This window comes from Leptonotus elevatus, chromosome 13 (genome assembly GCF_054856555.1).
Source record: "Leptonotus elevatus isolate MCC_2025b chromosome 13, RoL_Lele_1.0, whole genome shotgun sequence".
Taxonomy (NCBI): domain Eukaryota; kingdom Metazoa; phylum Chordata; class Actinopteri; order Syngnathiformes; family Syngnathidae; genus Leptonotus; species Leptonotus elevatus.
In genome coordinates this window covers 18,624,712-18,650,562 of record NC_141251.1, presented here as the reverse complement: position 1 = coordinate 18,650,562, position 25,851 = coordinate 18,624,712, and the positions used below count along the sequence as shown (strand labels likewise).

The following is a 25,851-nucleotide window of genomic DNA, read 5'->3' as shown; positions in this document are numbered from 1 at the left end:
AGACCATGAAAGTTCAGCAGAGATCACGATTCCAGAGAAGGTGAAGGTGTGGACTGTGGACTATCTCCACGCTACCAATGATGTCCGGCGGGGGCCTGATCCTTCCTGTGCCTTCTGAAGCAGCATGGTGGACTAGTGGTCAGCATCGGCCTGTAGTTCGGGGTTCAAATCTGGACTCAGACTTCCTCCCACATTCCAAAAATATGCTAATTAGGTTATGTGAACACTCCTAATTGTACTGAGGTGTGAGTGTGAGTGTGCTCTGTTTGTCAGTATGACCCTTGAAATTGGCTGGCAACCAGTCCGCGGTGTACCCTGAAAGCTGCAATAGTATCCAGCTCACATAGCCACGACCATAATGAGGATAAAATTGGCAGATGGATAAAAATAATTCGTTTTTTAATCATCACATTTCAGTTGTTTGTTCCTTTAGAGGGCCATAGTAAGTTTGCAGCATATGAAAAAATACGAGATGCAACAGATGTTTATTATAAAACATTATGAGCTTCTAATAATTGACAATTGTGCAATGGCTTGATTAAATGCCCTTTGGAGTTGTTTGTATACTGTACCAACTATTCTTGTTAAGGTGTCCCGGTTTCAGCTAGAGCCTATAGCTGAATTTGTGCAAGATGGAAGCTTACACTCTGAATTTGTCACCAGACAATCTTAGGGCACAATAGACAAACAACCGTCTACATTTCAATATGGTGGTCACCAGGTGGCCCCCAAGGACCCTCAAGTAGCCCGCAGATCTGTTTTGAAAATAGCTCACCAGTGATTTTACATTGTGATTTTCTTGCAACATTGTAGAATTTGAAAAAGTAAACACTTGCTAATATGAAATATCTTCAGCACTATAAGCTCGATACAAAATGGATGAATGGATTACATTTTTTAATATATTGACATTCAACAGTCAGTGTAAATAGTCAACTCCCACTCAGGGTGTAACTGTTTCCAGAGTGTGACATTTCAAGTTGACTCTGATTGGTCAGGCTGCCTGTGATGTCAGGCCGCACAGCCCATTTTCCCCTTTAGTTTCGAGAAGTTTCCTCTCAGATTCCTTCAACTATCCATGAATACGTGCACACACACAAGATAATTTTTCAAAATGCAACATCCGCTTGTGCTTATGCTTTGTGTGGGAATGCTTTACCACACCTCAGAGGCCGTCCTCATGGAAAAGCTAGCAGACAACAAGATTTGTGGCGATGCAGAGTGTTCGTGTAAGTAAATGTGTTTACCTCAACTCATTTTAAACTCACAGCTATTTCTCTTTGCATTTTTCCTTTTATAATTTTTCTTTGTAGTCGTTCTCTCCATGGCCACAGCCTTGGACGACTTCATAGCTCCAGACTGCAGATTCATCAACATCAAGAAGGGTCAGAAGGTTTACGTGTATTCTAAACTGGTGCCAGAGGAGGGCGGTGGAGTCTTCTGGTCTGGCAGTGTACGTTCAAAACAAACCCTTGTGGATGAAATGTCACTGAGATTTCAAGGTGAAAGGTTTTAGTGAGGCTATGCTCGTGTGTTGACCGTTAAGGTGTACAGTGACCGTTATGTGGACCAGATGGGCATCATCGGTTATTTTCCAGCTCCTGTGGTGAAGGAGACACAAACGTTTAGAGAGGACACGGTCCAGATTCCAACAACTGTGTGTAAAGTTAACACAGACATAGCCTACTTTATGTATTTGCATATTGTTCAATTTGGTCTAAATTTAACTTCTTTGTCATTGCAGAACATGGATTTCTTCTGTGCATAAGGTGGTCAGATGCTTCCTGTTTTCTTGTTTTAACATGCCAGTACATAATACAAAACATAAAATACATGGTTGTTTCTCCAACTATTCAGATCATCTTGGCTCTGCAAATGCCAGAAAGCCTTTTTTTTTTAAAATATATATAAATTGTTCCTCCCTTCTGACCAGAGTCAGCAAAGTTTTGGATTCTCAGATGTCGAGTAATCATCCATTACTCACACTCTGTATACCTGTAAGTAGAACGACAGGTAGTCTACTTCTGTAAAAAAAAAAAAAGTATTCTACTTCTTTAACAAAGAAAAATTAAAGTACAGATGGAAATATACATAAATACATGTGGGGTAAGAATCGAATAAGATGTGAAAAGCACTCTGTGTATACCCCGCTTAACACCATGCCGCTTATAATACAATAATAATAATACATTTATCTTGTATAGCGCTTTTCAAGGTACTCAATACGGAAGCGTATTGCATTCACTTGAAAAAAAAGTCCTGTTTTTCTGACCAATTTTTGGGGGGAGCTTTGTTTTTTTTGAGTATTTTTTTCCCTATTTTTTTGGAGTAATATTTTTTCTGTTTAATTTTTTATTTTCCTCAGTTTTTCTGATACATTTTTTGTCTGTTTTTCTGAGTAATTTTTCCCTGTTTTATAAAATAATTATTTTTCTGTTTTTCTGAATAGTTTTTTTTCTCTGTTCTTCTGAATAGTTTTTTTTAAAGGGGTTTCCCCTCAGAGATTAGAGAACAAACCACAATACAGTATACACATTCGTTCCTTTATTGAGAGCCAGTAAGTAAACATGACCATCTTATTTAGTTTAATCAAGTTTTATTTTGATATAGGTTTAAGGCACTGGGAAATAGTCCTGTCTTTGAGTCATATAGATGGTATTATTATTAGTTTGTCAACTTTACGCAGGCACCTGAGTGTCATGATTGGGGTCAGCTGTTTCTGTTTTCCCTTGCAGTTGCTGGGGAAACAGCTGGAGGGCGGATCCCGCCAAACACACCTGCTGCCCATTAGCTCATCAGGCCAAGATAAAAGCCTGACAGAAACAGCAAGGAGTGTCGGGTTATTACGCCGTGACGCTACTCTGTATCCCACACTACTCGCTGTTTTAGCCGCCCTCGGGCGTGATCTTGTGTTTCCTTGTTTTTGATTAAAACTAAGTTATCAGCATCCCTGCCGTGGCTCTCCTACCTTCCTGCATTTGGGTCCTCCACTCCGTGTCCGTAACACTGAGGACTTTGCATTTGTTCAAGAGGAAAGCCCATTCAGATCTACTAGATGTAGCAATGTTTGCCCAGGATCAGTTGGATAGATATAGCATGCTCCATGGCTACAAAATGATGCATTTGAAATGCATTCAGGCTGGCTTTGTGGTGACTCAAGAAACGATCAGGATACTGATGAAAATACTAGATCCGCATGGTGTGCAACTGAGGCGCAGGAATCGCCTTTGGCACCGTATCTACCAGAATCCAGGCCCAAACTTTTTGTGGCATGTAGACTCTTATGACCAACTCAAACCGTACGGAATCTGCATTAATGGTGCAATAGATGGGTTTTCACGAATGGTGATATGGCTACATTCTTACTCTACAAACAGTGATCCGAAGATAATCGCTGGATACTTTATTGATGAAGTGTCATCAAGGAATGTAACTTGTGCCTGAATTCATTCGGACCTTGGCACTGAGAACTGTTACATTGAACAAATGCAGATGTTCTTGAGGCATGACCATCTGGACAACTTTTCGCACAGATTCAATCTGTATGGATCAAGTAATCACAACCAAAGAATAGAGAACTGGTGGAGCTTTTTAAGGAGGCAACACGCACAGTTTTAGATGAACCTATTCCAAGATCTAAAAGACTCGGATTCCTTTTCTGGTGACTTCCTGGATAAAATTATCATTCAGTTCACATGTCTTGAAATAATAGAGGTAAGAATTGAAATAACTACTTTTTTCCCCCCTCATAGTACACCTCCTTAAGATGTTTTACTTCAATCGTAGTAAAATGCCACACTGTGGGTTAGTTTGGGTGTGGTATTCATGTAATGTGCTTAGATAGTGGAAAAATGTTCACTCTGTGTAGGCTATAGGATTCCAAACATTAAAGGAAGAGGCCACTATTATCAGCAGTATACTGCAGCCTATATTTAAATTACCAGTACTCAGAAAGTGGGAAAATTAAGCAAACATTTTCCTGTTAGCGTTTGTTTTTAATTACATGATGCAGTTAGTTAAGCCTATTGCAGATGTTGAGAGCAGATTTGTACTAAATTACTGTCTAGTTTGCATCATGTTGTCTACTGTACTGCAGAAAATGTGTGAACCGATTTTTATCACTTTCTTTATTTATACTTTATACTTTAGAAAGAACTACAGGAAGTTGTTCACCTCTGGAACACTCACAGAATTCGCCCAAGCAGGAATGCTGTGTCTCCAGGTGGGCACCCAGTGATGATGTACACCTTACCCCAACTTTTTGGTGCTAGAGAGTACCTGAAAAAGGTATCTCAACAAAAGATTGAAGTCTGCGGAGAGGAATGCCTTCAGAGAGGACCGTATCCCTGCGATGATACAGTGTTTGACATTTGCTGCCTTGTCATGGCAGAAAATAATTTTCATCCACCCACCTCTCCAGAGGAAGCCATTGAGCTTTATATGTTCTTACGTGCTTACATGCGGCGAGCTCAGATTGTATGAACGCAATCTGCTCTATTAGATCAAATGTTAGGATGTAAGCCTCCAAATTGTACCTGTAAAGGGTATTGAGTTACAACTGTAAACAATGTTGAATTTTATACTAATGAACATCTCCACTTTGTGCTTTTCTATATCTTCTCTCTATTCATTATTGGGGAAATTGGTTCTGACAGTTAATAGTTGCGTGAAAAAAATGGAAGACCTTGGTTTTATTATAAAAAGAGCAGTCTAGGAAAATGAAAATAATAATATCAATATAACACTTTATAATACAGTATTCTATCCACGTGTGTATGCTTAATGTCAAATGTAGCTCTTACAAACAGAATATCTATTAATACCAAAGTGAAATAATTTTTCCTCTTTTGATATTTTGTTATTGTGCATTATACCACTAAGGAAGTATACTATACCTTCCTAATTTTTGTAACTCTTGAAAAGATTTCAGGTGTAATTTGTAGCACATGTAATACAATTTGGTAATTGTATTGGATTGGATTTTCATGTCATCTATCATAAATTGATCAGACATTCATATGTATTTGAATGTAATGTCGCTGTATACATTTGTTAAAAAGCAGTTGCCATTAAACTTTCAGCAAATAAAGCACACTGTATAAATAGCTTTTATTAGAGCAAGCATCTTGACCTCAGTTTGCATACATTTGATACATGTAACCTTCCGCAATAAAAGCACCAAAATAAACATGACCAATGTTCACACTGTAGTGGAAACATAAACATGTCTCAGAGAAAGTATGATTCCTGAACTACATGACTCAACAATATAAACCAAAAATAAATAAATCAAAAGTACCTTTTAATTGAACAGATCCACATATGCTGTCAACATTAACATCAGATATGAGGTAGTGTGTCAACTTGCATTATTTAACAGTGGAAAATATAACAGAGGTATTTTTAATTCTCATCCTAGACTGAAAACAAAAGTGTGTTATTGACTGCAGATAAAGTATGCAAAATAATAAGTCAACTAACCAATGCTTGCTTATCACACAGCCTCAGAGGTAGTCATATATTGCTGGTATCGGGTGGAATCCCCACAACTCCAAAACCATTACTTTCCAGGAATAAAAAAAAAAAAAAAAGTTTGTTGAGCCATTATCATTGCATTGTTAAAAGGAGCACGCAACATTTTAGATTGGTTAATCAATAGTAAAAATACCTGGGGACTAACCAATAATATAACATTTGTGAAAAATTGTAAAATCACCACATTTGGACAGGAGGTTTCCACTTGATGCCAGCAATAAACTATTTACATTCTCTGATAACAAAAACTGTCTCCGTAAATCTGTGTATGTTAGTTACTGTTTTGGCACTAATCACAGAACTCTTGAACTGAACAAATCTTTCTTAACATTCATATCCCACATTTAAAAATTCTAAACATGCATTGCTTATATGGCTGTGGAAGAGAAACGTGTGAACAACACTCTTAAGAGTTGCTGGACAATATAGCCTCCATTTCAGCTCGAAGCTCAGGGTAGCTGTTATAGGTTGATGGCGGCTCCACAGTTGGGCCACAAATATGGGCAATAAGCCGCCGTGCTAATCCGTCCAAAGAGGTGAAAATGACTTGAATTTGTTTAACACAAATAACATCAGACCCAGTCAGAAATCTCATCAGCTTTCGGAGGCCAGTTTCAACCAACTTTTACATCAGTACATAAGTTTCAACTTATGTACTGATGTAAAAATTGCAAACTTTGGTTCTCTGCTGCAGTATCTGGAGAAGCTGTTAACATCTTAATCACCTTCCGTGTTGTTGGTTTAATGTTGTCATACATCTTCTTCATATCCGGTACATTGGGGGAAAATTCCCAAAGTATTGGCCCTGCAACCTCTGGGATATTATCAAGTGCATACTTTGGTTTCTGAATGAGCTGCTTGTGGGCGACCTCAATAAGCATAGCTCTCAGGTTATCTATTTTTAGTATTGTTCTTACACCCATGCGATCCATAAGATCTATAAAGTCTTCCTCATCTTCCCCGACAACAGCCTCTTGCAAAGCAGTGACTCAGACTGACTAAGATACAGCATCAAGGAGTCAAACAGTACATCAGATGAAACAGCAAGTTCACCAAATGCAACTGCTGCTGTAAAAGCTTGTGCCAGCCGAATGGGAAATACCCATGGTCCTCCAGTCCCTTGGGCAATATCCTACCAACAGACCTCCATTCCTCCTCTTGCCATTTTGCGGAGAGTGATGGCACCCTCACATCTGCACCTTCAGCTGCACAGTCTAGGAATTCTGTCCAGAAGGCAGGGTATACATCTCTGGACACGCCATCAGCATCTGTCCCCATTTCATCAATGAAACTGTATTTCACAGAGTATGTCATCATTGCTTCATCCTTGAACTGGGCAATGAGTTCATTGAGGAGTGTTACTCTGTGAAGTTTCACCTTTACATGTATAACTTCATAGGCAGGACTTGGTGGTCTAACATAATCTGCCACAACATCAGTAGGAGTTGAGGCTGCTCATCTTCTATTGCATGGTTTGGCTCATGTACGAGTGTATCATCAAAATCACCGAAAAATGGACCACCTGCCAAAGGGCCAAAACTGACAACTGATGTATCACACAAAGATGAAAGATCAATAACCTGAACAGATGCAGTAGAGACAACAGCTGCCATCGTGGCAATGCTCAGATCATCATCTTTGACTTTATGTATTGGATTTTCACTGTCATGTCTTTTCTGTGTCTGCTGCTCCACCTCTTCCATCGTGTCTTTCTCTTGTCCAGATTCTGTTGTGTTGTCATGTTGCTCATCTATCACTACTCCAGCTCCTTCTTCTGGGTCATCTACATCAGTTCTGGTCTTTGTAAGCAAATAAAATCTTAATAAACCAAATTTGTGTATGTCATAATAGTCGCACACACTAACATCCTCATCAGCTTGTCCTTCCTGAAAGTCTATGTCATGACTGACCTCTTCCCTATGGAGGTAAATATGGTGCAAAACTAACTTGTAAAAAAAATTTGTACCTGTAGAAAAAAGTCTAAATTTGTATCTGAAAAAGTCGTGATTTGTACCTGTAAAAAAAAAAATTGTATCTGTAAAACAAATTTGTACCTGTAAAAAAAAAATTGTATGTGTAAAACAAATTTGTATCTGTAAAAAAGAATTTGTACCTGTAAAAGTCATGATTTGTACCTGTACAATTTTTTTTGTATCTGTACAAAAAGTGTAAATTTGTATCTGTAAAAGTTGTGATTTGTACCTGTGGAAATGACAACTTGTAGTCAAAGAAGTCGCCACTCGGAGTCACAAGTGGTTTTTCTGCTGCTTTCCAGTGACGTGACTTTTGCACCATATATCTCGCTACAAAAGGTGCAAAACTGATTCGTACTTGTAGAGCGCTGTGATTTGTACTCGTAGAAGAAGAGGGCGGGCTCTGGAGGATTTGGGCGGGCTAAAGCTCAACCTCATTGGTTGAGCGAACGACAGTGGGTTGAACTCAAATGACGCCCATGCACAAGTCCGCAATTCCGAACAAACAGAGTAGCCACACTAGTTTACGCGTCATTTTGGAAGAAGAGGACGTCCCAGGTGTGAACATTTCAACATGGTTCAATATACAAACACCGTGTGGAACAGCTTAAACGTTGGTTGACATGCAGAGCACTCCAAGTGGGCAGAAAGAAAGAAGTTTTAGTATGAAGGTAAGATTTATTGTACGAACATAGCTCGTAATCCGGTGCTAGCTAGCTAGCTCATCTCATGTTGTTGTCACGAAAACTGAACACATTGAAGTCACGATTTTTATTTCAAGATTTGAAGCCTACCAGTGCAAACCTACGATCAATAGCTTGTACCTGTAAAAAAAAAAAATCTAAAAAAAATAAACTGCTGCTTAGTGCTTAGATGTGAAAATTACTATAGAGCTACAGAGCCCTATTGAATGTTTTACAAGATAACCTAAACCCATAACCAAAAGTGGACAGTACTCAGCTACTTGTATTTGACTAACTTTATATTTAAGCATCTATACTTTTACTATCATAATAAAATGAAAACAAAACATTTTTACTGCGAGTGGATCTTTAAGCCGCTACAGGTATTTTAACCTCAAACCGTTATCCTCTGTATTTAATCATTTTATTTTAAATATTACAATTTATTGATAAATGTCAGTATTTTTGCAATGTATGCTTTGCAAACAGTTAAAATAAAAGGCTCTTACACTTTTAAACATACACATTTGCTTTCAACACTGAAGCCAAATAAAAATAATGCAAATGGGAATGTTTATAAACAATGTCTGTTGTCTATCAGCATTACCACTATTTCTGATATTAAGATGTGACAAAATCTTCGTTTTTTTTCTTCTGGTTAATAAGATGAAGCTAAACATTTAACTGATTACGTATAATGTCAGTGGCTGTGTTTTGATAAGGATAGGAAGCTATGATTATTTTTTATTGTATGAATATGCTGACCCAACCATTCTGTTTGCACAGATGCCAGCATGCAGTCAATCAACGCTACTTCTTGATCCATCTCTAGACGGTGGCACATGGTGTGACATCAAACCTGCTTCAAAGTGGCTGTGAAGTCCAACAAATGAGAATCCTTGATACACTGGTTACTGTTCTGAGAGAATTTCACTGCAATCACCTTTGGGAAAGTGAAGAAATTATGCTTTCTAAATGTCTTCCAATTTTGAATTTGAAATGTTGCAGGAGTACAATTTAATCCATATTGAGAGTTATTTGAAATAGTCAGATCAAATAACAACATGTATCATTCAATAAACAAGATTGTGCATCATTTGAAATGTTTTATTTGATGTCCAGAAGAGCCGTTTCTGCATCCATCCAAGACGAGAACAGTATTCTTCTCACAAACAGAACAAAAGTTATTGATGGAGCTGTATGAGGAATTCAAGACTCACACCAAAAAAGGCAATACTGCTGCTATCACTAAAACGAGGGAAATATCATTGGCAAAAAAAAAAAAAAAGCCGACAGACTAAATATGTTATAATTGTTTCATGTTAGATGTGTATTTCACATTAATCGTGTTATTAATTATTGATTTAATGTAAAGCACTTCGAATTGACCTACATATTCATTCTTCACTGTTACATCTCAACAGTAGCCAAAAGCGACCATGGCAACAAGTCGGCAAGTAGCCTATAACAATATGTATAAAAAATAAGACTAAATAGGTGTTGAGTTGTAAATATATGTTGCCCATTATTGTAGCCACCAGAAAAAAAGACTGACCACTGCGGGACCACAGCCTGCTACATTCACATCAGCAGAAGATCTGCAAAATAATTTTCCATAATCCGGCTTGATGGAATACCCCCCAGGTGTCATCTCCTGTCTCTTGGCTGCTTGCTGATGGAGTGGGTCATCCTTTTCACTGATGCTTCAGCAGTGTCTCCAGCAGTTGTCTCCACCTTTTGAGCAAAATGTTGAAACTTATGAGATTCTCATTTAATTAAAAATAAATAAACTAACATTTGACCTAGTTAAAAACGCATCTTATTTCAACAGAGTGCACCTCGAGTGGCATGATAATTGTATCTTGCCGTTTCACTGTCACTGCAGTGTAAAAATCTTATCATTGACTGTTTTGTCAATTGATCTATCAAAATAAACAATAATTCTCTGTACAAAGGCAATAAAAAAACTCTACCCAGTCTGCTGTGGCAATGTTCTTTGTTCTATATTACAGGAATAACAAGTGGAAAACGTCAACATTTGTCTTTTGTTTTGTTGAATAAACAAAATCACAAGAATGTGATTGCTGTCAGATAATTGGAACAGCAAATACAAAGAGTTACCAAAAACAAAATACATGTATAAACATGATATCAATTGTATCTACTTCAGGCCTTTTAACCCTAACACCAATAAAAGCATAAAACACACAGCACCAACAAAAATGTAGATATTTCATGTTGTAAAAAAGAAAAAAATATTGTATATGGTTAAATGAACCAGGTAAACGATGACATGAAATCTTATAAGCAAAAAATACAGGACAATGAACGAAAACAATGCTCATGGTCAACAAAGCCTAATCTAATACAGTACAGTCTAATGATCATTGAGACATATTAGAGCTATTAAGGCTGGATGGATTATCTACTGTGATTACTTTTCATCATCATCATTATGCATTCATTCCACATCACATCACCCACAGATGCACATGCAGGAATTGTCTGCCAGTGCATAACAGAAAGCTAGGAAGTCTCATTGATTTACCTTGGGATCTGCTATTTCAGGGATTGATTTGAAGCGACAACACAAACTTTTAATTCGCTTATTCACTTGAGGGAATTAGCGTGCTCACGCTGCACGCATTAGTTCCAGTCAATACAAACTTACTAAATGTGTTGACATTTACCCCCAAAAAACACCAGCATTGAGAAAATCAGCCAAGTGATTAAAAGCAAATGGCAGTGTGCACATAGCCACACCATTGTTACTTTAAAGGGTTACCATGGTAACCGGATACGATTTGGGGGGGGGGGGGGGGGGTTACGCTTCAAAGAGCAGCTGCCAAAAACAGACACACGCAGAGTACACGAGCTGCTGTTTTCCCCCCCAAGTTTTTTCATACTCATGTCACACCCACATCCCTGCAAACAGGAAGCCCCTCGGCACCCCGTGGAGCTATGAAATCATCAACCGCCTCGGAGCATCTGAGGGTGACATTTTAGACATGGGGAAATATCCGTCAATGGCTGATGCATGGCTGACTTGCGGGTTGTAATGCGACTATGGGAACTAGGACAACAACACAACGACGCTCAGAATAAAAATGAGTTATAAAAATAGTATGCACAATAAAAATGATTTATAGTAGGACTATGCAATATACATGTGTGTATGTGTCTGTAGTGTTGTGTGTGGCCATGATTACTCTGCCCCCTTTGCCTCTGTTCTTGCCCTTTCTCTTCAATTGTCTATAGCAGTCTTTTTCATTGTGTTTTAAACCCATGTTTGTTTGCTATTATTTCACAAAAGTGTACAAATTAGGGCCTGGGAATTCCAAAAATGTGAGCAGATGCATTTGCCACAAGTCCAATGTTGGGCTCTAATATGAGAATTTTCAAATATTGGATGTATATTTTCTATTTTGTGCATGTGACATATTTTTTGTTCTCTACCAGTCAAAGTCATTAAAACCAAGGCTGAAACATTTTTAAAATTGAGATTAGAGAATTCTTGGGACACGACTGCTACAGCATAATCATTTTTTTACAAATTTTTAATCAACATAAAGTGGGTTGGAGATTTAGTCACTTCCTTATCAATTATTTATTTATCCCATGAGTCATAATTGTATAGTGACGACGACCACATAAGTCACTAGAATTTCAATTTGAAATGTAAATGCCGCACCTGATTGCTCAAGATGTGACAATAACACCTTTAAAATGCCGGCATAGTTCTGCTGATTACTCTATGTTGCACAATATTCATTGTCATCAATATTTTAAAGATTTAAAAACAAGTTTCAGTAATCTCATCAATGAGCAAGCCAAGTAAGAGGGAAGAGGTAAAAGGAATGGGGTGAAGGTGAGTCTCTGATTGTATTTTTTTTCCTATCCCAGAACCTAGCATATATAGTTTTTAGTGGAAGAAGCAGAGGTGAGCGAGGATGTGAGCACATATGAAATAAAATCAATGGTTCTTTGTGTCACAGAGAAAATGGGTGGAATCACACTAGCCCGCGCAATTACGTGACTCACATACTCGCACCACACAAACACACAGAGAGCGCGAGATAGGTAAAGTTAATGCAGAAGCTGCACTTAATCCTAACTAATGAAAAGCATGAAAGCTTGTGTGACTTTGAAGCTAATCGAAGCTGATATTGACAAATGCAACGTGATAAGGACAAACCCAACTCTCAACCCCTTCAGGGATGTTTTTCTTTGATTGATTGAAAGATAGATTGATTGAGTTCAAATGAGCCCTGACATGGAATTTTGTGGCCCTCAGAGAAAATAGACTCCCTCATTTGGGAACCTTGAAGATGCTGTTGAAGGCTCTGACTATATGCCATTGTGTGTGGACAGTCATACATCGCTTCAGAGGATATCAAATGTTTTTTTTCAATTGTGAAAACATTGTTATTATTGCTACTATTTCACGGAGTCATCTCAGGTCTGGGGACAAATATGATTGTGCTTCAAATGGTCGACTACTCAAATACTACGGTATTTTTCCTCCGTTCAATCTAATGGCATCAAAACTGTTATTCCCCTGGGGTTTTGTTTTTCTTATATCCATGATTTAGTATTAAACCATACAAAATGGCTATCTTAGTTCAATCTTTGAAGTCGAATCTTGGATTTTGGAATGGTTTGGTCCAATACTCTAAAACTCTGTTAAGCTTATTTTGTAGTCGATTCTGAATTAGATTTGAAAAAATACGAACAGCAAACAGTTATTATATGCTAACAACAACCTGAGAATGGCCATCGCTAAGACATATCAGGGATTTTATTTCCTGCCATGAAGTCATTTTAGAATTGACAAAATGCTGCCATGCTGACAATTGGTAGCAAGTTATCACTTCCTTTCCCCCATGGTAGCTTTTTAAGGCAAAACCTCCTACGTCCTGTCTTCTGATGTATTTTTATAGAGAGGGGGTTAGCGACAGCCTGTGAATAGACACACAAGTGTTTGTCATGACAACCAATTAGCCATTACAAAAGCAGTCGGGCTAAGTAAGAACATTCGGTGCTGTCTTTGTTGTCTTCGCTGTGTTTTTCTCTTCACATCCAAACATGGCAAAGTTATCTTTCTAACGTCCATTAATTTGAGTGAAATGGTGTCTATGACATAAAACCTGGATGACACTTTGATACATTCACATTTGGATGGGTGCTGAATTAGACAAGAAAAAACCTCAAATATAGTTCACCTGAAATTCATTAGAAGGAATACTTTATATTAACAAACAACTGTTTTTCTCCCTTTAATGAAGTAAGATGCTGAAGTAGAGATACATTAGACAAGTGATTAAGGACTTGCTAAAGGCTGGAGTGCTGATTGAAAGTATCAAATTTATTAATTTAAATAGATAATTTTGATTCTGAAGTAAAGATGTTCTTGATGAAAATTTAAGTAATTAATAGCAGTACTATAATACTACCCCCAAATTGTATATTCTGGTTTAAATTTACACTGGTAGGAAAAAATATACATATATGTGTGTGTATATATATGTATATATATATATATATATATATATATATATATATATATATATGATATGTGTATATATATGTATGTATATGGTTACCATAAGGAGATTGTGAATGTCCCACAATGCCCTCTCAAGCAGATATCAATTGCTTGGGTACATTTGAAAGTCAGATTTTGACTTGCATGGATGACATTTTTGTTTTTATGGCATTAAGGAAAATGAATTGAACTGTGAGAAAGAAGAAGAAAAAAAGAGATACTTTTATTTACTAAAATGGAGAATAAGGAGATTAAAGTTATATTACACTTTTGTAAAATAAGGGTGTAATATTTAGGTTATGTTTTGACTGTAAAGTGGTTATTATGGAGACCCAACAAGAAAATAAGTAATCTTGTCAGCCCTAGGATTTGAAACAAAACACTAAAGGATATCTTAAACTCAGGAGTGGTATTGTGACCCGCTGTAAGCTTTTGTTGTTTTTGAATATGCTATTTTAAAATGAAATAACACCCACAGGTTGATTTTGGGGCTGCACAATTAACAGCGTGAGTTGGTTTGCTAATTATGCTGAGATAACAATGCCACTCCTGAAATTGAATTATGAGACACCGATGACAATGATGCTATCTGACAATTTTTTATGAATAGATGAATGTGAAAAATGCAGTATTTGAATTAAATTGAACAATGGCAGTATTGGCTTTATTAAAATATTAGTAAACCATTTGAGTAGTTGATTGCTGAAGCAGCTTTGTTAAGCTTAATGGCGCTTGTATTGATTGGCTTGGATATCCTCACAAACCGCCAGGGCCGAATGAGAAATTTGATCCTCCAATGAGGACCTCTAAATGCTTTCCAGCTCCTTTTTATTGACCCTTCTGGAATAGCCCATGCAGGGTTTTATTTACACGCTTTTCCCGCAGCCTGTTTGTACAATGCAGAGATTGCTCTGTAATGGTGGCATGCAGATGTGAGTATTGTCTGCTTTTCGCTGCTTAGTTGACTGGTTCTAATGCAGCAATAGAGGCTTGTGAAGTAATGGAAGCAAATGCAAATGAACTTTCCTATGTTAGTCATGAGCTGTAATTTAATAGAATGGCAGGCTTAGCAATCATCTGCTGTCCAGTCAGCCTACTGTAACTCTTGCGCTCTCAAGAGACTGTGACCTTTCCATAATGCCACCAGCTTGGATCAGGTGACGCCTGTTCTCACATCTGTGCTAAGTCTCTGATGGAAATGCATTGTGCTACGTAAATTGTATGTATATGTATAATAATTTCTTTAAAAAAACAAAACATTTTAAGGTTCTGCACAGCATTTTCTGAAATTTCATATTTTCGGCATTGATGCAAAGAGCAGTGATTAATTACTCGTTGCCCTGCGTGGCCTATGAAAAATGTCTATTGTTTGCCTTCTTAATGGACTGTGCTCTTCAGCGTACAAGGCAGCACTGGAGAGCGGCTTGGTAACGTCCGAGGTAGCATTACCATTAGCAGTAATGTCCTAATGGAAAGAACACAGCAGGACACGTGGAAGGCTGCTGCTTGTGCTCTTTTCCGTCCTCAACGGACCTACTGTCATCCCATCTAGTCAAGGTCTTATGTCCTGACCGCAGACGCAGAGCGGAGCAAAGAGTCCATTTTCATGCTGATTACTGCCCATCGTGCGTCAAAGGTCACGTTGTTGTCAGACTTCTCGCAGGAAGGCATTCACGAAGGCGACGTCAAACCTGCAGCTAGATAATTAACCGGTGGGGGACGAGTTTGGCTCTTAGGAGGCTTGATTTGCAAAATTAACACACTCCTGACACTAACCATAACTAACACAAATGATTAGTGTGTCTAAAAATAAAGCCAGATTTTTATGAGATTTTTTTAAAAAGTTTATGTAAATAAAGTTGGAGTTTTATGAATTATAAATATACAAAGGTAATGTGAGTGAGTAAATATGTGAATAAAGTCATTATTAGAAAAACATAATATTATGATAACAAAGTAATATTTCCATGTGAAAAAATTGCTACTAGTATAAAAATCTTTATATAATGTGAATGGAGTCCTATTTTTTTGTAATTATACTCGAATAAAGGTCGCATTTTTATGAGGGAAAAAACATGATGTTGAAATTATAAACATAAGCATAAAGTTTTGTCAAGGTATTAGGTTAAAAAGCTTCATTGGGTGAATTAAGTTGTATTCATGAGAATAAAACCCAATTAAGTTTACAAAAAGCAAAAATTATATTTTCATGAGAAAAATCACTGGAGACATTACTATGCTAAAAATCAAAATTTGCGAAAATTATTATTATATCACATTTTTATGAGAAATAATACCTCAAATATTACCAGAACAGAATTAATATGTTTTGTGAGAATCAAGTCATATTCATACAAGGTGTGTAACATTGAGTACAATTTCATGGATTCTTGAACACAAAGTGGGGTGGATTAGCTCTGCTGGTCCACTTTTAACAAGCCAATTTTCCAATCAAAATGATTTTCAAGTGTGTTTTGTAGGGGTGTGATTGTGGCCTACGACAATTAGACCACCGTAGTCATCACATCAAACACAGCGACCGCTGCGAAAGACTAACTTTTTGCAATTGCCTCATGCTGATGGTACTGATGGTTCTGACAAACCTAGCGCCATTATTACGTGACTCAAACAGCCGCCACTTTCTGTGATTTGTTCACACCTTACAATCAAGGCCATAACGTATTTAGCAAACTAGAAATAAGCAGGTAATACGCCGAGAGACAGCGTGGTGCTTTTATGTACATTATTTCACATGTACCCAACAGTACTTTGCATTGAGTGTGATTCAGCTCTGTCAAATTTGCATGTCTTTTAATCGCCCCCTATGCGACGCATCAATTAAGCCTCACAGAATGCTCACCTTGAAAATAAGCAACGCACAGAGGGAATTAATCATCCTGATTATACATAATCGGAGTCGTGCGCTCTTGTTTTTCTCTTCCAATTAAAGTGGTTTGCTTGTGGAGTAGGCTTTGAATAACAAAGCAGGTGGCAGCAGCCAGTCACGCTTCTGCGGCTCTTATTGCAGGTGAAGGGCTTGCTCTGACCCAGATGCCTAAAAGAAATTGTGTTTTTGTTTCACGTTTGTGCATGCTTGCTACCAAACTAGCCATCATTTGAATGGCGGAGATTAGAGTGGTGACAGTCTTTGCGTAACTGTACACCTCAAAGCTTGCAAGTCAACTCCCAAGTCAATAAACCACATGCTATGCAAGTTTAAAATACATTAAATAAAAAACAGCAACTTTCCAGCAGTTGAAATATTACAAATCAGAGCTCATTACATTGGATCCAATTCATTTTCAATGACCGTACTAGCCTTAGCGTAGCCTACCCACAATGCACCACACAGCTACCCATAATGCACCGTGCCGTCGAGATGCGACCTTAGATACAGATATAAGCTGCGTGCTCACGGCAATGTTAAGCTTATGGCCTTTGATGGGGACATTGCCACTACCAACATGGCCGCCCTGTTGATGTGTATTTTAGCCTGCTCTAGTCTACTGTAAGTCTGTTTATCTGTGACAAGAGCGTAATCAAAGCACCATTTAATGCCATTGTGGTGAACTACGGCCAATTCTGGATTGTAACAGATTTTAAATTTTTTAAAGACAGGAATAGGTGAACTAGTGAATATTGATCCACAAATACATGTGGGATTGCTGCATGTGACCTAAACAGCCAAATATCCACAATTCACGCTTGCGAGGACCAAAAACGAGAACCTCACAATCAACGAAAATAAGCTAGGAGGTCACACTCTCACCACGCTTGCCTTGTCACATTGTGAGCAGACTTCATAAAAAACAGTGGTTTGTAGATTAGCTGGCACCCCACTGAGGGGAAAATCACTATGTCACAGCAGTGGAGTTGTGAGAAATAAAAGCCGTGACTTGTGCTAACCTGAATTACCTGATTGTTGACCACAGGAGAGAACACCGTTTTTGTGGGTTATGCAAACAGCACCTACATGGGCATACATAAGCAATTTACTCCAACAGAATGGGCTTATTCATGTTCAACACTATTTTGGAGCTGAATGTGAAAGGAGCAGATCAAATATACAGGAACACATTTTCATTCAATACTGAAGTAAATCAATCATGAGCCGCACAACCATTTTAACCAGTCACACTCCCTAATTTGAAAGATTGAAGGAGAGATATGGTGACAGGTAAATGACACCAGTCCCAAGATGAAACCGGCTCCGTGCTTAGCTATTATTATTTTTTTGATATCTGTCATCTTATCTTACAGAAGCAGACACCTGAAGAACCTCAGCACATAGATAGAGAAAGCATCAACCTTCCTGGTCCATCTTGTCACGTCAGTGTGTAAACTACCAATAATGTCGATCTCACTGCAACAAGTACGTTGTCACTTAATGGAACTGTAGCTGAGCTTCCTCAAAATGGTCATACAGTATTATGCAATTTTTTTCCACTACCTAAAATTGATCACCAGCCAGCAGAGTAAAATTCATAGGTAACATTTTAATAATACTGTTTATGTACTTAAACAGACCTTATTTCCCAATGAAGAGAGAGCACTCAAATTTTCTTTTAAATGTGGTAGGCAGTAAAAACCTTTACTACAACCCTGCTGGTTTGAGTCATACAACATACGGTGTTTCCAGCATGCTGAGTGTCCACTATTTTTTGGCAGCAGATCTCTGGAGTTCAGAGCTTGCACCGGCACAGTGACAGAGATGTTAATAGTTCAGTTCCACCGTGAAATAGCACATGAACCTTTGCATGACTACCTACTAAAATGTTAATTGATGACACAAATGGATTTTGAGCCGTGGAAGGCAAGATAGGAGGAGCTGTCATTGTGAAATCCACGTTTTCTGCTACGTTCAGGATTGATTTTTAGACGAATGTCAGTTTGCATGTGGCTGCTGTGTCATCTTTTTCTTTGTTCTCATTGAAACTGATAGCCGATGCAGTAAAAGGCAGCAATAAGTGCTGCATGGAGCCTTAGGCATGGATGACAAATTAAATAACCTTTCTTTCCAACAGCCAATAGTACTGTTCTGTATATCCTGACTGCTGTTTGCGTCATATATTTTTACTGTCCATTTTGTTTCGTGTTATTGCTGGGCATCTTTTTAACTCCCATGTAATTAACTAATTAATTAATTATTATTATTATTATTACTGTTGTTAATGACAATATTTAAAGTAAACTAACATAACATTTCTAAATTAATAACAACAATAATAATGCATTATATTTAGAGGCACCTTTCTTGGCACTCAAGGACACTGTACAGTATGTTGAGAAATGACTTAATACAATTAAAACGTTTTTTTGAAAAAATTATGACCATGATTAAGTGTAGCTATAATAAAATACAATAAAATGTTGTGTAGCTATAATGAAAATAAAAAAATATTATTCTATTCAGTATGGCAAATACACATCATTTAAAATAGTGATACTGTGTGGCCATCAAAAAATTCAAAACGAATACACTCGAAACAAAATATCAGAATTATGATAGCAGTTGAGAATGGCTATAAATACTTTGAAAAATGAAATATACAGTTCATTATTTGTATTTATTTTTACAACACTGCAGTATTTATACAGTATAGCTACACTTACATTATAAGAACAATAAAACACTGTAAGACAATAATTAGTTTTGATCTGTTTTATTGTTTTTGACGACATCTTTAGTATTAATAGTTTCAGTAGAATGTTTTTCCACACAATATTTTTATTGGTTTTCGAGTATATACTGTCCAGTAGCGTGGAGCTGAAAATGTGGAGTAAACCGTTTTGACTGGTGTATTTGCAAATAGGTTCCAACGTACTTGAAAATACGTTCAAATTTTATTTATTATTTCAGACGTATTTCCCAAAATATGCGAACGAGTTTGCCAGTGAATGGCAAACATACAAAACACATAACACCAAACAAGTCAAGTATATATTTTTAAATGACTTAAAATCATGACATGATAATTCAGCTTGGCTCTAAAAAAATCTTTTGGAACTGATTTCTAAATAGGAATAGATACAGGGCGAGAAAAATCCTTGAGATGTTCTCATTTTTATATAAATGCGATGGTGTTGTTACACCTCACCTTTCTTGGGAAATCACTTTTTCATTTGTGACAATCATTATTCCTTCCCACCGTGTCATCCTGACTTCACATCTTCCATTGCATGGAGCAGGCCCATCATCATCTTTGAGATTGATTTAGAGATGAAGAGATGATGAGATGAAGCTGCAATTGCAGACACAATACTCTCGCAACATAAATTATTCGTGATTCATCCGTCCACTAGGAACCTCTGCAGCGGTCCTTTTTAGAATGCATGATGTGGAGGCTTTTTTAAACCACCTCTGGTGAGAAGTGAAAGATAATGGAGACCTTAGCTCGTTTGTCCGAGCTAAACAAATAATCTCTCCGCTGCAGAGTGGCGGTCGTGTGGGAGGAAACCTCCGGGGAGGCTGCAAACGGTGATTAGTAAACAGCCTACACTTAGAGAAAACACCTCGTTTTTCCCTGAACTGTTTCATACACTTTTGCCATGTTATGTAACCTGACAGCAGTCATTCGAGCGATTGATTAGTGTTATGTTCACTGCAGGTGCATATAAGCGGCTTACAGAATTGGGGTATTCCTCCATTTGCAAAGAATATACTCCTGTCAGGCCCTTATGTCCACCATAGTGTGTCAAGTAGCAGAAGGAGGAGCATTTTAATGAGAAGGCTGCTTTCTTTTCTCTCTCTTTTTTTTTTTTACAACCTGCTGCTCACATCCAATTATACCACATTCAAACTGTTCCTCCGTTCCAACCTAGAAGGTCAGACTGCTTAGTATGGATGTTTACAATCTGTGAAACCTGAAAAGAGGAGACGTGGACCTAGGGGAGAGTGCAGTTTGGAGAAATTAAGTATGAGGACAAAGCAAGGAGCTCGGCTACGCATGTCCATGGATCCATTTTCTATCGTGTTTGTCCTCATCAAGCTGACTAAGAATTTGTAGACATTTTTGTATCTTCAATTAACCTCACATACATGCTGGAATGTTAGAGGAAGTCGGAATACCTTGCGAAAACCAAGCACGCTTATACACAGGAAGACTAGAGTCGCGAATCAAACCCTGAACCTGAGAACTGTGAAGCTGAGGTGTGAGGCACTGCACACTGTACTTTCATATACATAAACACACATAACATTCGTCCCATCCATCCATTTTCTAAACTGCTTAACCTCACAAGACAATTCACAATTTAGGGTGTCCCAAAAGCCATTATAGACTTTCCTTTAAAAAAATTAAAATAAATAAATAATAAAAATAAATATTATGTTTCATTCAGACAGCCAAAATAATTTTTCACTTTAGGGTTGCAGGTTTTGTTTTTCCCATAAGGTCTTTCAAAGCATTACTCAAAATTCATGTGCAATTTTAGAAAACAACTTTTTATTTATTTGCTTTGGTTTTAAATGTGTTAACACCTTTGTTAGTAAATGCTTTGAAATGTACTTTTAATTATGTGAAAAACATTGCGTCGTTACCTTTGTATGAAATGCACTATATAAATTAAGCTGCTTTTGCCTGTAAGTAATTCATTACAGGACCCGTGCACCTTGAGAACCACTACATTACATTGTGCACGTGTACATAATACCGCAGTGTGGCTCATGTGGGCTCAAGGTGTGGATAATGAGAGAAAGGATAGCCCAGAATCTTATTTATTAAGGCTCAAAATCCTCTTGTTTTTTAATGAGAGCGGAGCAGGATCTCTCCAGGGTCCTGAAAGTAAAGCACAAACAGGACGCACAAGGCTGAGCCCCATGTGACCGATTGGGAGGAGTTGGATGGAGAACAAAGCTGAGGATGCACGTTTGCCCCACGCAGCACACACGAGCGCCCCACTCGACCCGCAGCAGGCGAGGAAACACCAACTTGGAGGAGATGCGCGCGCAAAACCTCTGATTCCACCTCCCCCCCTCCCTCCCTCCCTCCCTCCTCCTCTCATCTCTCACCAGGAGCATCCCTCCCTCCAAACATCCAAACACAAGCCGACGAGCAGCCCAGGCAAGAAGTCGCGTGCACACACACGCACGGACGGTATTGACACAAGCCGGTCACGATGCGCGGATCTCCCCGCCGTGCAAAGACACGCGTGGGATTTATGGTGCTGCTAAACGCGTTGCTGCTGCTGCTGCTGCGAGCGACAGCGACGCAGGCTTCGGCGAGACACTCCACGGAGCATGTTGTGGTCCAGTTGCGCGAGGAGACGCCGGAGGAGGAGGCGCACCAACTTGCAGCACAACATGGGTACCATAGTGCTCGCAAGGTAGGATGCTCAGACAAACAAAACATCAGTAGATGAAGATATATGTTTTTCAAAACAGAGTTTTCTTCTTCTGAGCCTTTACAAGCGTTTGTTTTGTTTTCAATGCACTTCTGTGAAATGTGGTGACATCACATCTCACTACAAGCCAGATTGGGTTAGTAGGCAACATGCCTAGCAGACATAAATGTGACTTTGTTTTTCTATATGAAAAAAGTCACACAAGCAAATAGATAATGAAGAGCTAAAAATGGTTATGAAATAAAACAATAGACCAATATATTTTAAAATAAATCTAAACAAAATGTTAACACAAGGAAAATAAGTGATATTAAATATAGTAATATAAAATACGTAGAAATGGATGAAAATTATGTGAAAAATAAATCTATATATAATGAAAACAACTCTTATATAAAATCATAGATGTAGTAATACATCAAAATAAATGTAAATAGAAAATAGATCACAACTTCATGATAAATACAACTAAATATTTTAATATTTTAATGGAAAAAGTCATGTGATTTCACGATGTACAGTATATGTAAAATAATCCAATATAGTCAAACTTATATTTAGTACATATCTAATCTAAATAATAATAATAATAATAATAATAATAATAATAATAATAATAAAGAACCAAAAGGAAGAATTAATTTTCTTTTCTTGATAAATTGCCAAATAATAGCTTTTTATGTATCTCTGTATATATTTGAAACATTGCATAAAAACATGCAATTATATGTGTATAAAAACAAGAAAATAACACTGTTTTCTGTATTTTACCAACACAGGCACAGCCTTAGCTTTATTTTCCCACCTCGCCCTACACACATTTTGAAGAGTCGTGACACACACAAACGCACACACACACACACACGCACGCACGCACGCACGCACACGCACGCCCACCCCCCCCCCCCCCCCACCACACGCCCCCCCCCACCCCCCACACACACAGATGTCCATCCCTCTGTGTGACATTTTACTCACCCAAAAGACATGACATGAAATGTCTGGATAACATGTACTATACATGAACAAAGTACTAACAAGGCCTCCATGATGGAGAAGTAGAAATGACCCCCCCTACACCTCTGCCGTTGACTGTGAGGGCCGGTCAAAATGGACGTGTGTGAAATTGCCCATTGGAGGGGGGGGGGGGGGGGGTTGCAGGCAGCGAGGCGTATCGCACGGAACTGCCTGCTCTGACTCAGAATCACGGTCTTCCGTTTGTTAATAAATGTGTCAATCTGTACTTTATCATTGTAATATTTCCTGTGAGGTATTTGTGTGATTGCTGGTTCATTTTCTTGTACAGTAGAGCAACGTCCCCCCTTTCCCATCTTACCTCCCTCCTCCCCTCATAGGTTATGTAACCGGAAGCTATATTTGTCTTGATGGGATATGCACCATTAAACAACGCCTGTTTTGTTTGCGCTATCTTTAAATGTTGATTAATTAACAAGATGAGGGTACCGGAAATGGAAATGTGTGGAGGTTCAATTGAATCCTCATCTTTATTTTTTTAAAAGCAAAATAACAATAGTCATCAATGTCATATCTACATGCAATCTAGCAGGCTCATCCGGGAGCGTTTATACCGAGGATTGACCTGCCCCATCTCAGACGGTTTTCAAGCATAAGGGGGTCTTTAATCTGGGCACGGCGCCTGAGGAAAAAAGCAATGCGTCCCATTTCACTGCTCTCATCATGCATTAGGCTTGATTCTAACACCCGTGCCTTAAAATAGAACCCCGGTCCCTTTTCATGAAAGCCTGGAAATCAGTGTCCTTTCTTCAACCTTTCTCCATTCTCGCCCATTGTAGTGTTGCAATTGTATGCCGATCGGGGCATGAGTTCAACACATTGTTATTCATCTCCTTTGTGCACCATTTTGTTTTTACTCAGGTGGCCTTTGGAAAGGGGCTCTACCACTTCTATCCTCAGGATTCTTCCAAGAGGCGGAGCAAACGCAGCATTCGAGGCAGACAGGGGCTCCTGGAAGACAGCAGGGTAACTATTTGACATGTCAATTTTCTCTACAATATGTTCTTCTGTATGTGCCCTCACTAGTCTAGATGACATTCTGGTAGGGTAACGACTGTCACGGCTCGCCTGTTGTTTGGGTTTGGTCATGAGATGTTGAGTGATTGGCAAGCTGAGCCCTTAAACACTGTGATTTCATTTTCAGTCGACAGGAAATTGCAAAATGGCCGCCCGCTGATATGGATAAAAATGGGTAGATTTTGCTATACAGGGAGTCCTCGAGTTATGTCGTACGTGACCTACGTCGTTTCGACTTTACAGCGCCCGTGCCTCGTGCACCTTCTTTTTTTGCTAATTTCCCTCAGTAATCACACCATTTTAAAGTTATTCATATATAAAATATAAAATTGTGTTGTTGTTACCTACAGCAACGGACGTCCATTTGGCAGGTTAGCTCGCCATCAGGCGCATCACATTTCTGTGTTCGTTTCCATTAGCTCCGCTTTGTCGTCCGTCAGCAGTGAATGTCCATGCGGAAACACTAAATAATGGTTCCGGCATCTTCCGGGTTGCGCAAATATGTTTTTTTAAAATTACTGTATAAAGTATTTTGATGTAAATATCAACTTTAACGGTAAAATCCGACTTGAGTCGAAATTCGGGTTACATCGCCAGCGGGGGAATGGAACTCGTCCGTAACTCAAGGACGCCCTGTAGCCTATAGGCCTACTTCATATTCCACAAAGGCAATACTAATCAGAATACCATGTTTACATTAGTGCGGGTTCACAGAAAATATTATTGTAAATTTCCATCCATCCATCCATCCATTTTCTGTACCGCTTGTCCTCACAAGGGTCGCGGGGGTTATATTGTAAATTTCTTATTCAATAATGGATGAAATGGATGAAAGTGTGATAATGGAAACAACTAAATGGAACTGCTGATGAGTGAAATACAACAAGTCACTTTCCACTGCCTCTGTTTGTGGAATATGGTTTTCTTATTTCGGTGATAAACAACAAAAACCATGCCACATTGTATCCAGCAATTATTCAGTCTATGACTATTTTTTGTTATTTTTAGCCATCTTGTCTCAACACGGCACACTTGAAACACTGTGCTGATCAGATAGTAGCTAATACTACCTGGTTTTGCCAATGGAAAGCCACCAATAAGAAATTCAAGAACGGGAAACAGCAAAAACCACGCCACAGCGAACACATCAGTCGGAATGAGTCACATTAACAACCAATGAAAGTATATACTGCCACCAGTTTTTCAAGAATGTTACATTAAATTTAGAGTACGCTTCAGTGGGCTCCTCAGACCACCCAAATCCAGTCTTCAACCCAATCTGCTGGGTCAAAATAATGAACCCAACCTTGGGTAAAAATAACACAATCTACTCAAAATCTACAGCTAGCCAGCGAGTGGGTTAGGAAAACATTTCAGTTTTTGTGTGTAATCATTATGTGAGCATTTTCTAGTGCGCAGCAACGATGTCAAAACACTAACTGACATCAGACACATGGCATGGATTAACAGGATATCACTGTGCTAATTGTTACTATAGGAACAAAAAAGGGCATAAAATATCTGGGATTCTTTTTTGTTTCCATTGCATCGGAGGAAATTTGTATTTGTCGCTTGTTGTCCGTGAGATAGATTTATTGATGTTATGATCATTTTCGCGTCAAAACCTCTGAGCCGCTGTGTGACTCATACAAACCACTGTTGAATGCCTTTTAGTCACTCAAAAACTCTGAATCATCCACTATCTTTTTATGAGGTACCT

At 38.3% G+C, this 25,851-nt stretch overlaps 2 protein-coding genes, 2 long non-coding RNA genes and 1 pseudogene across 7 annotated transcripts in view; 3 read left to right on the top strand and 2 right to left on the bottom strand.

The window, feature by feature from the left end:
• Positions 1-1,078: 1,078 nt before the first annotated feature.
• Positions 1,079-5,089, top strand: LOC147164114 (otoraplin-like). 4 transcript variants are annotated; one of them, XM_086092218.1, is made up of 5 exons: positions 1,079-1,229; positions 1,314-1,453; positions 1,547-1,657; positions 1,745-1,769; positions 2,736-5,089. In XM_086092218.1, exons 1-4 carry the CDS (start codon positions 1,115-1,117, stop codon positions 1,766-1,768), a joined length of 390 nt encoding a protein of 129 aa, XP_085948344.1. In that variant the 5' UTR covers positions 1,079-1,114; the 3' UTR covers position 1,769; positions 2,736-5,089. The 4 variants fall into 4 exon arrangements, with proteins under 4 accessions (XP_085948344.1, XP_085948343.1, XP_085948342.1 ...); XM_086092217.1 differs by having other exon boundaries at positions 1,745-5,089; XM_086092216.1 differs by having other exon boundaries at positions 1,547-1,769.
• Positions 5,090-5,941: 852 nt separating this feature from the next.
• LOC147164113 (uncharacterized) lies at positions 5,942-7,830 on the bottom strand (annotated as a pseudogene).
• A 146-nt stretch (positions 7,831-7,976) lies between these two features.
• On the top strand, positions 7,977-9,287 carry LOC147164112 (uncharacterized). The gene is made up of 2 exons (XR_015096947.1): positions 7,977-8,179; positions 8,978-9,287. It is a non-coding gene; the product is annotated as an uncharacterized LOC147164112 (long non-coding RNA).
• Positions 9,278-10,912, bottom strand: LOC147164111 (uncharacterized). Its single transcript, XR_015096948.1, has 2 exons — positions 10,740-10,912; positions 9,278-9,925 (listed from the first exon to the last, which is right to left on the bottom strand). It is a non-coding gene; the product is annotated as an uncharacterized LOC147164111 (long non-coding RNA).
• A 10,736-nt stretch (positions 10,913-21,648) lies between these two features.
• pcsk2 (proprotein convertase subtilisin/kexin type 2) overlaps positions 21,649-25,851 on the top strand; it is a 29,045-nt gene continuing 24,842 nt past the window's right edge. The window contains exons 1-2 of the mRNA XM_086093336.1: positions 21,649-22,061; positions 23,976-24,080. Of these exons, the coding sequence (XP_085949462.1) occupies positions 21,855-22,061; positions 23,976-24,080 (312 nt within the window). The 5' untranslated portion in view covers positions 21,649-21,854. The remainder of the gene's footprint in view (positions 22,062-23,975; positions 24,081-25,851) is intronic.

What these genes read in the sequence shown, in the direction of transcription:
- LOC147164114 (XM_086092216.1), top strand. Translation starts at nt 1,115, where the DNA reads ATGCAACATCCGCTTGTGCTTATGCTTTGTGTGGGAATGCTTTACCAC. An exon ending in TGGCGATGCAGAGTGTTCGT is followed by an intron (nt 1,230 to 1,313) that starts GTAAGTAAATGT and finishes TTTTCTTTGTAG; the next exon opens with TCGTTCTCTCCATGGCCACA. An exon ending in GAGTCTTCTGGTCTGGCAGT is followed by an intron (nt 1,454 to 1,546) that starts GTACGTTCAAAA and finishes TTGACCGTTAAG; the next exon opens with GTGTACAGTGACCGTTATGT.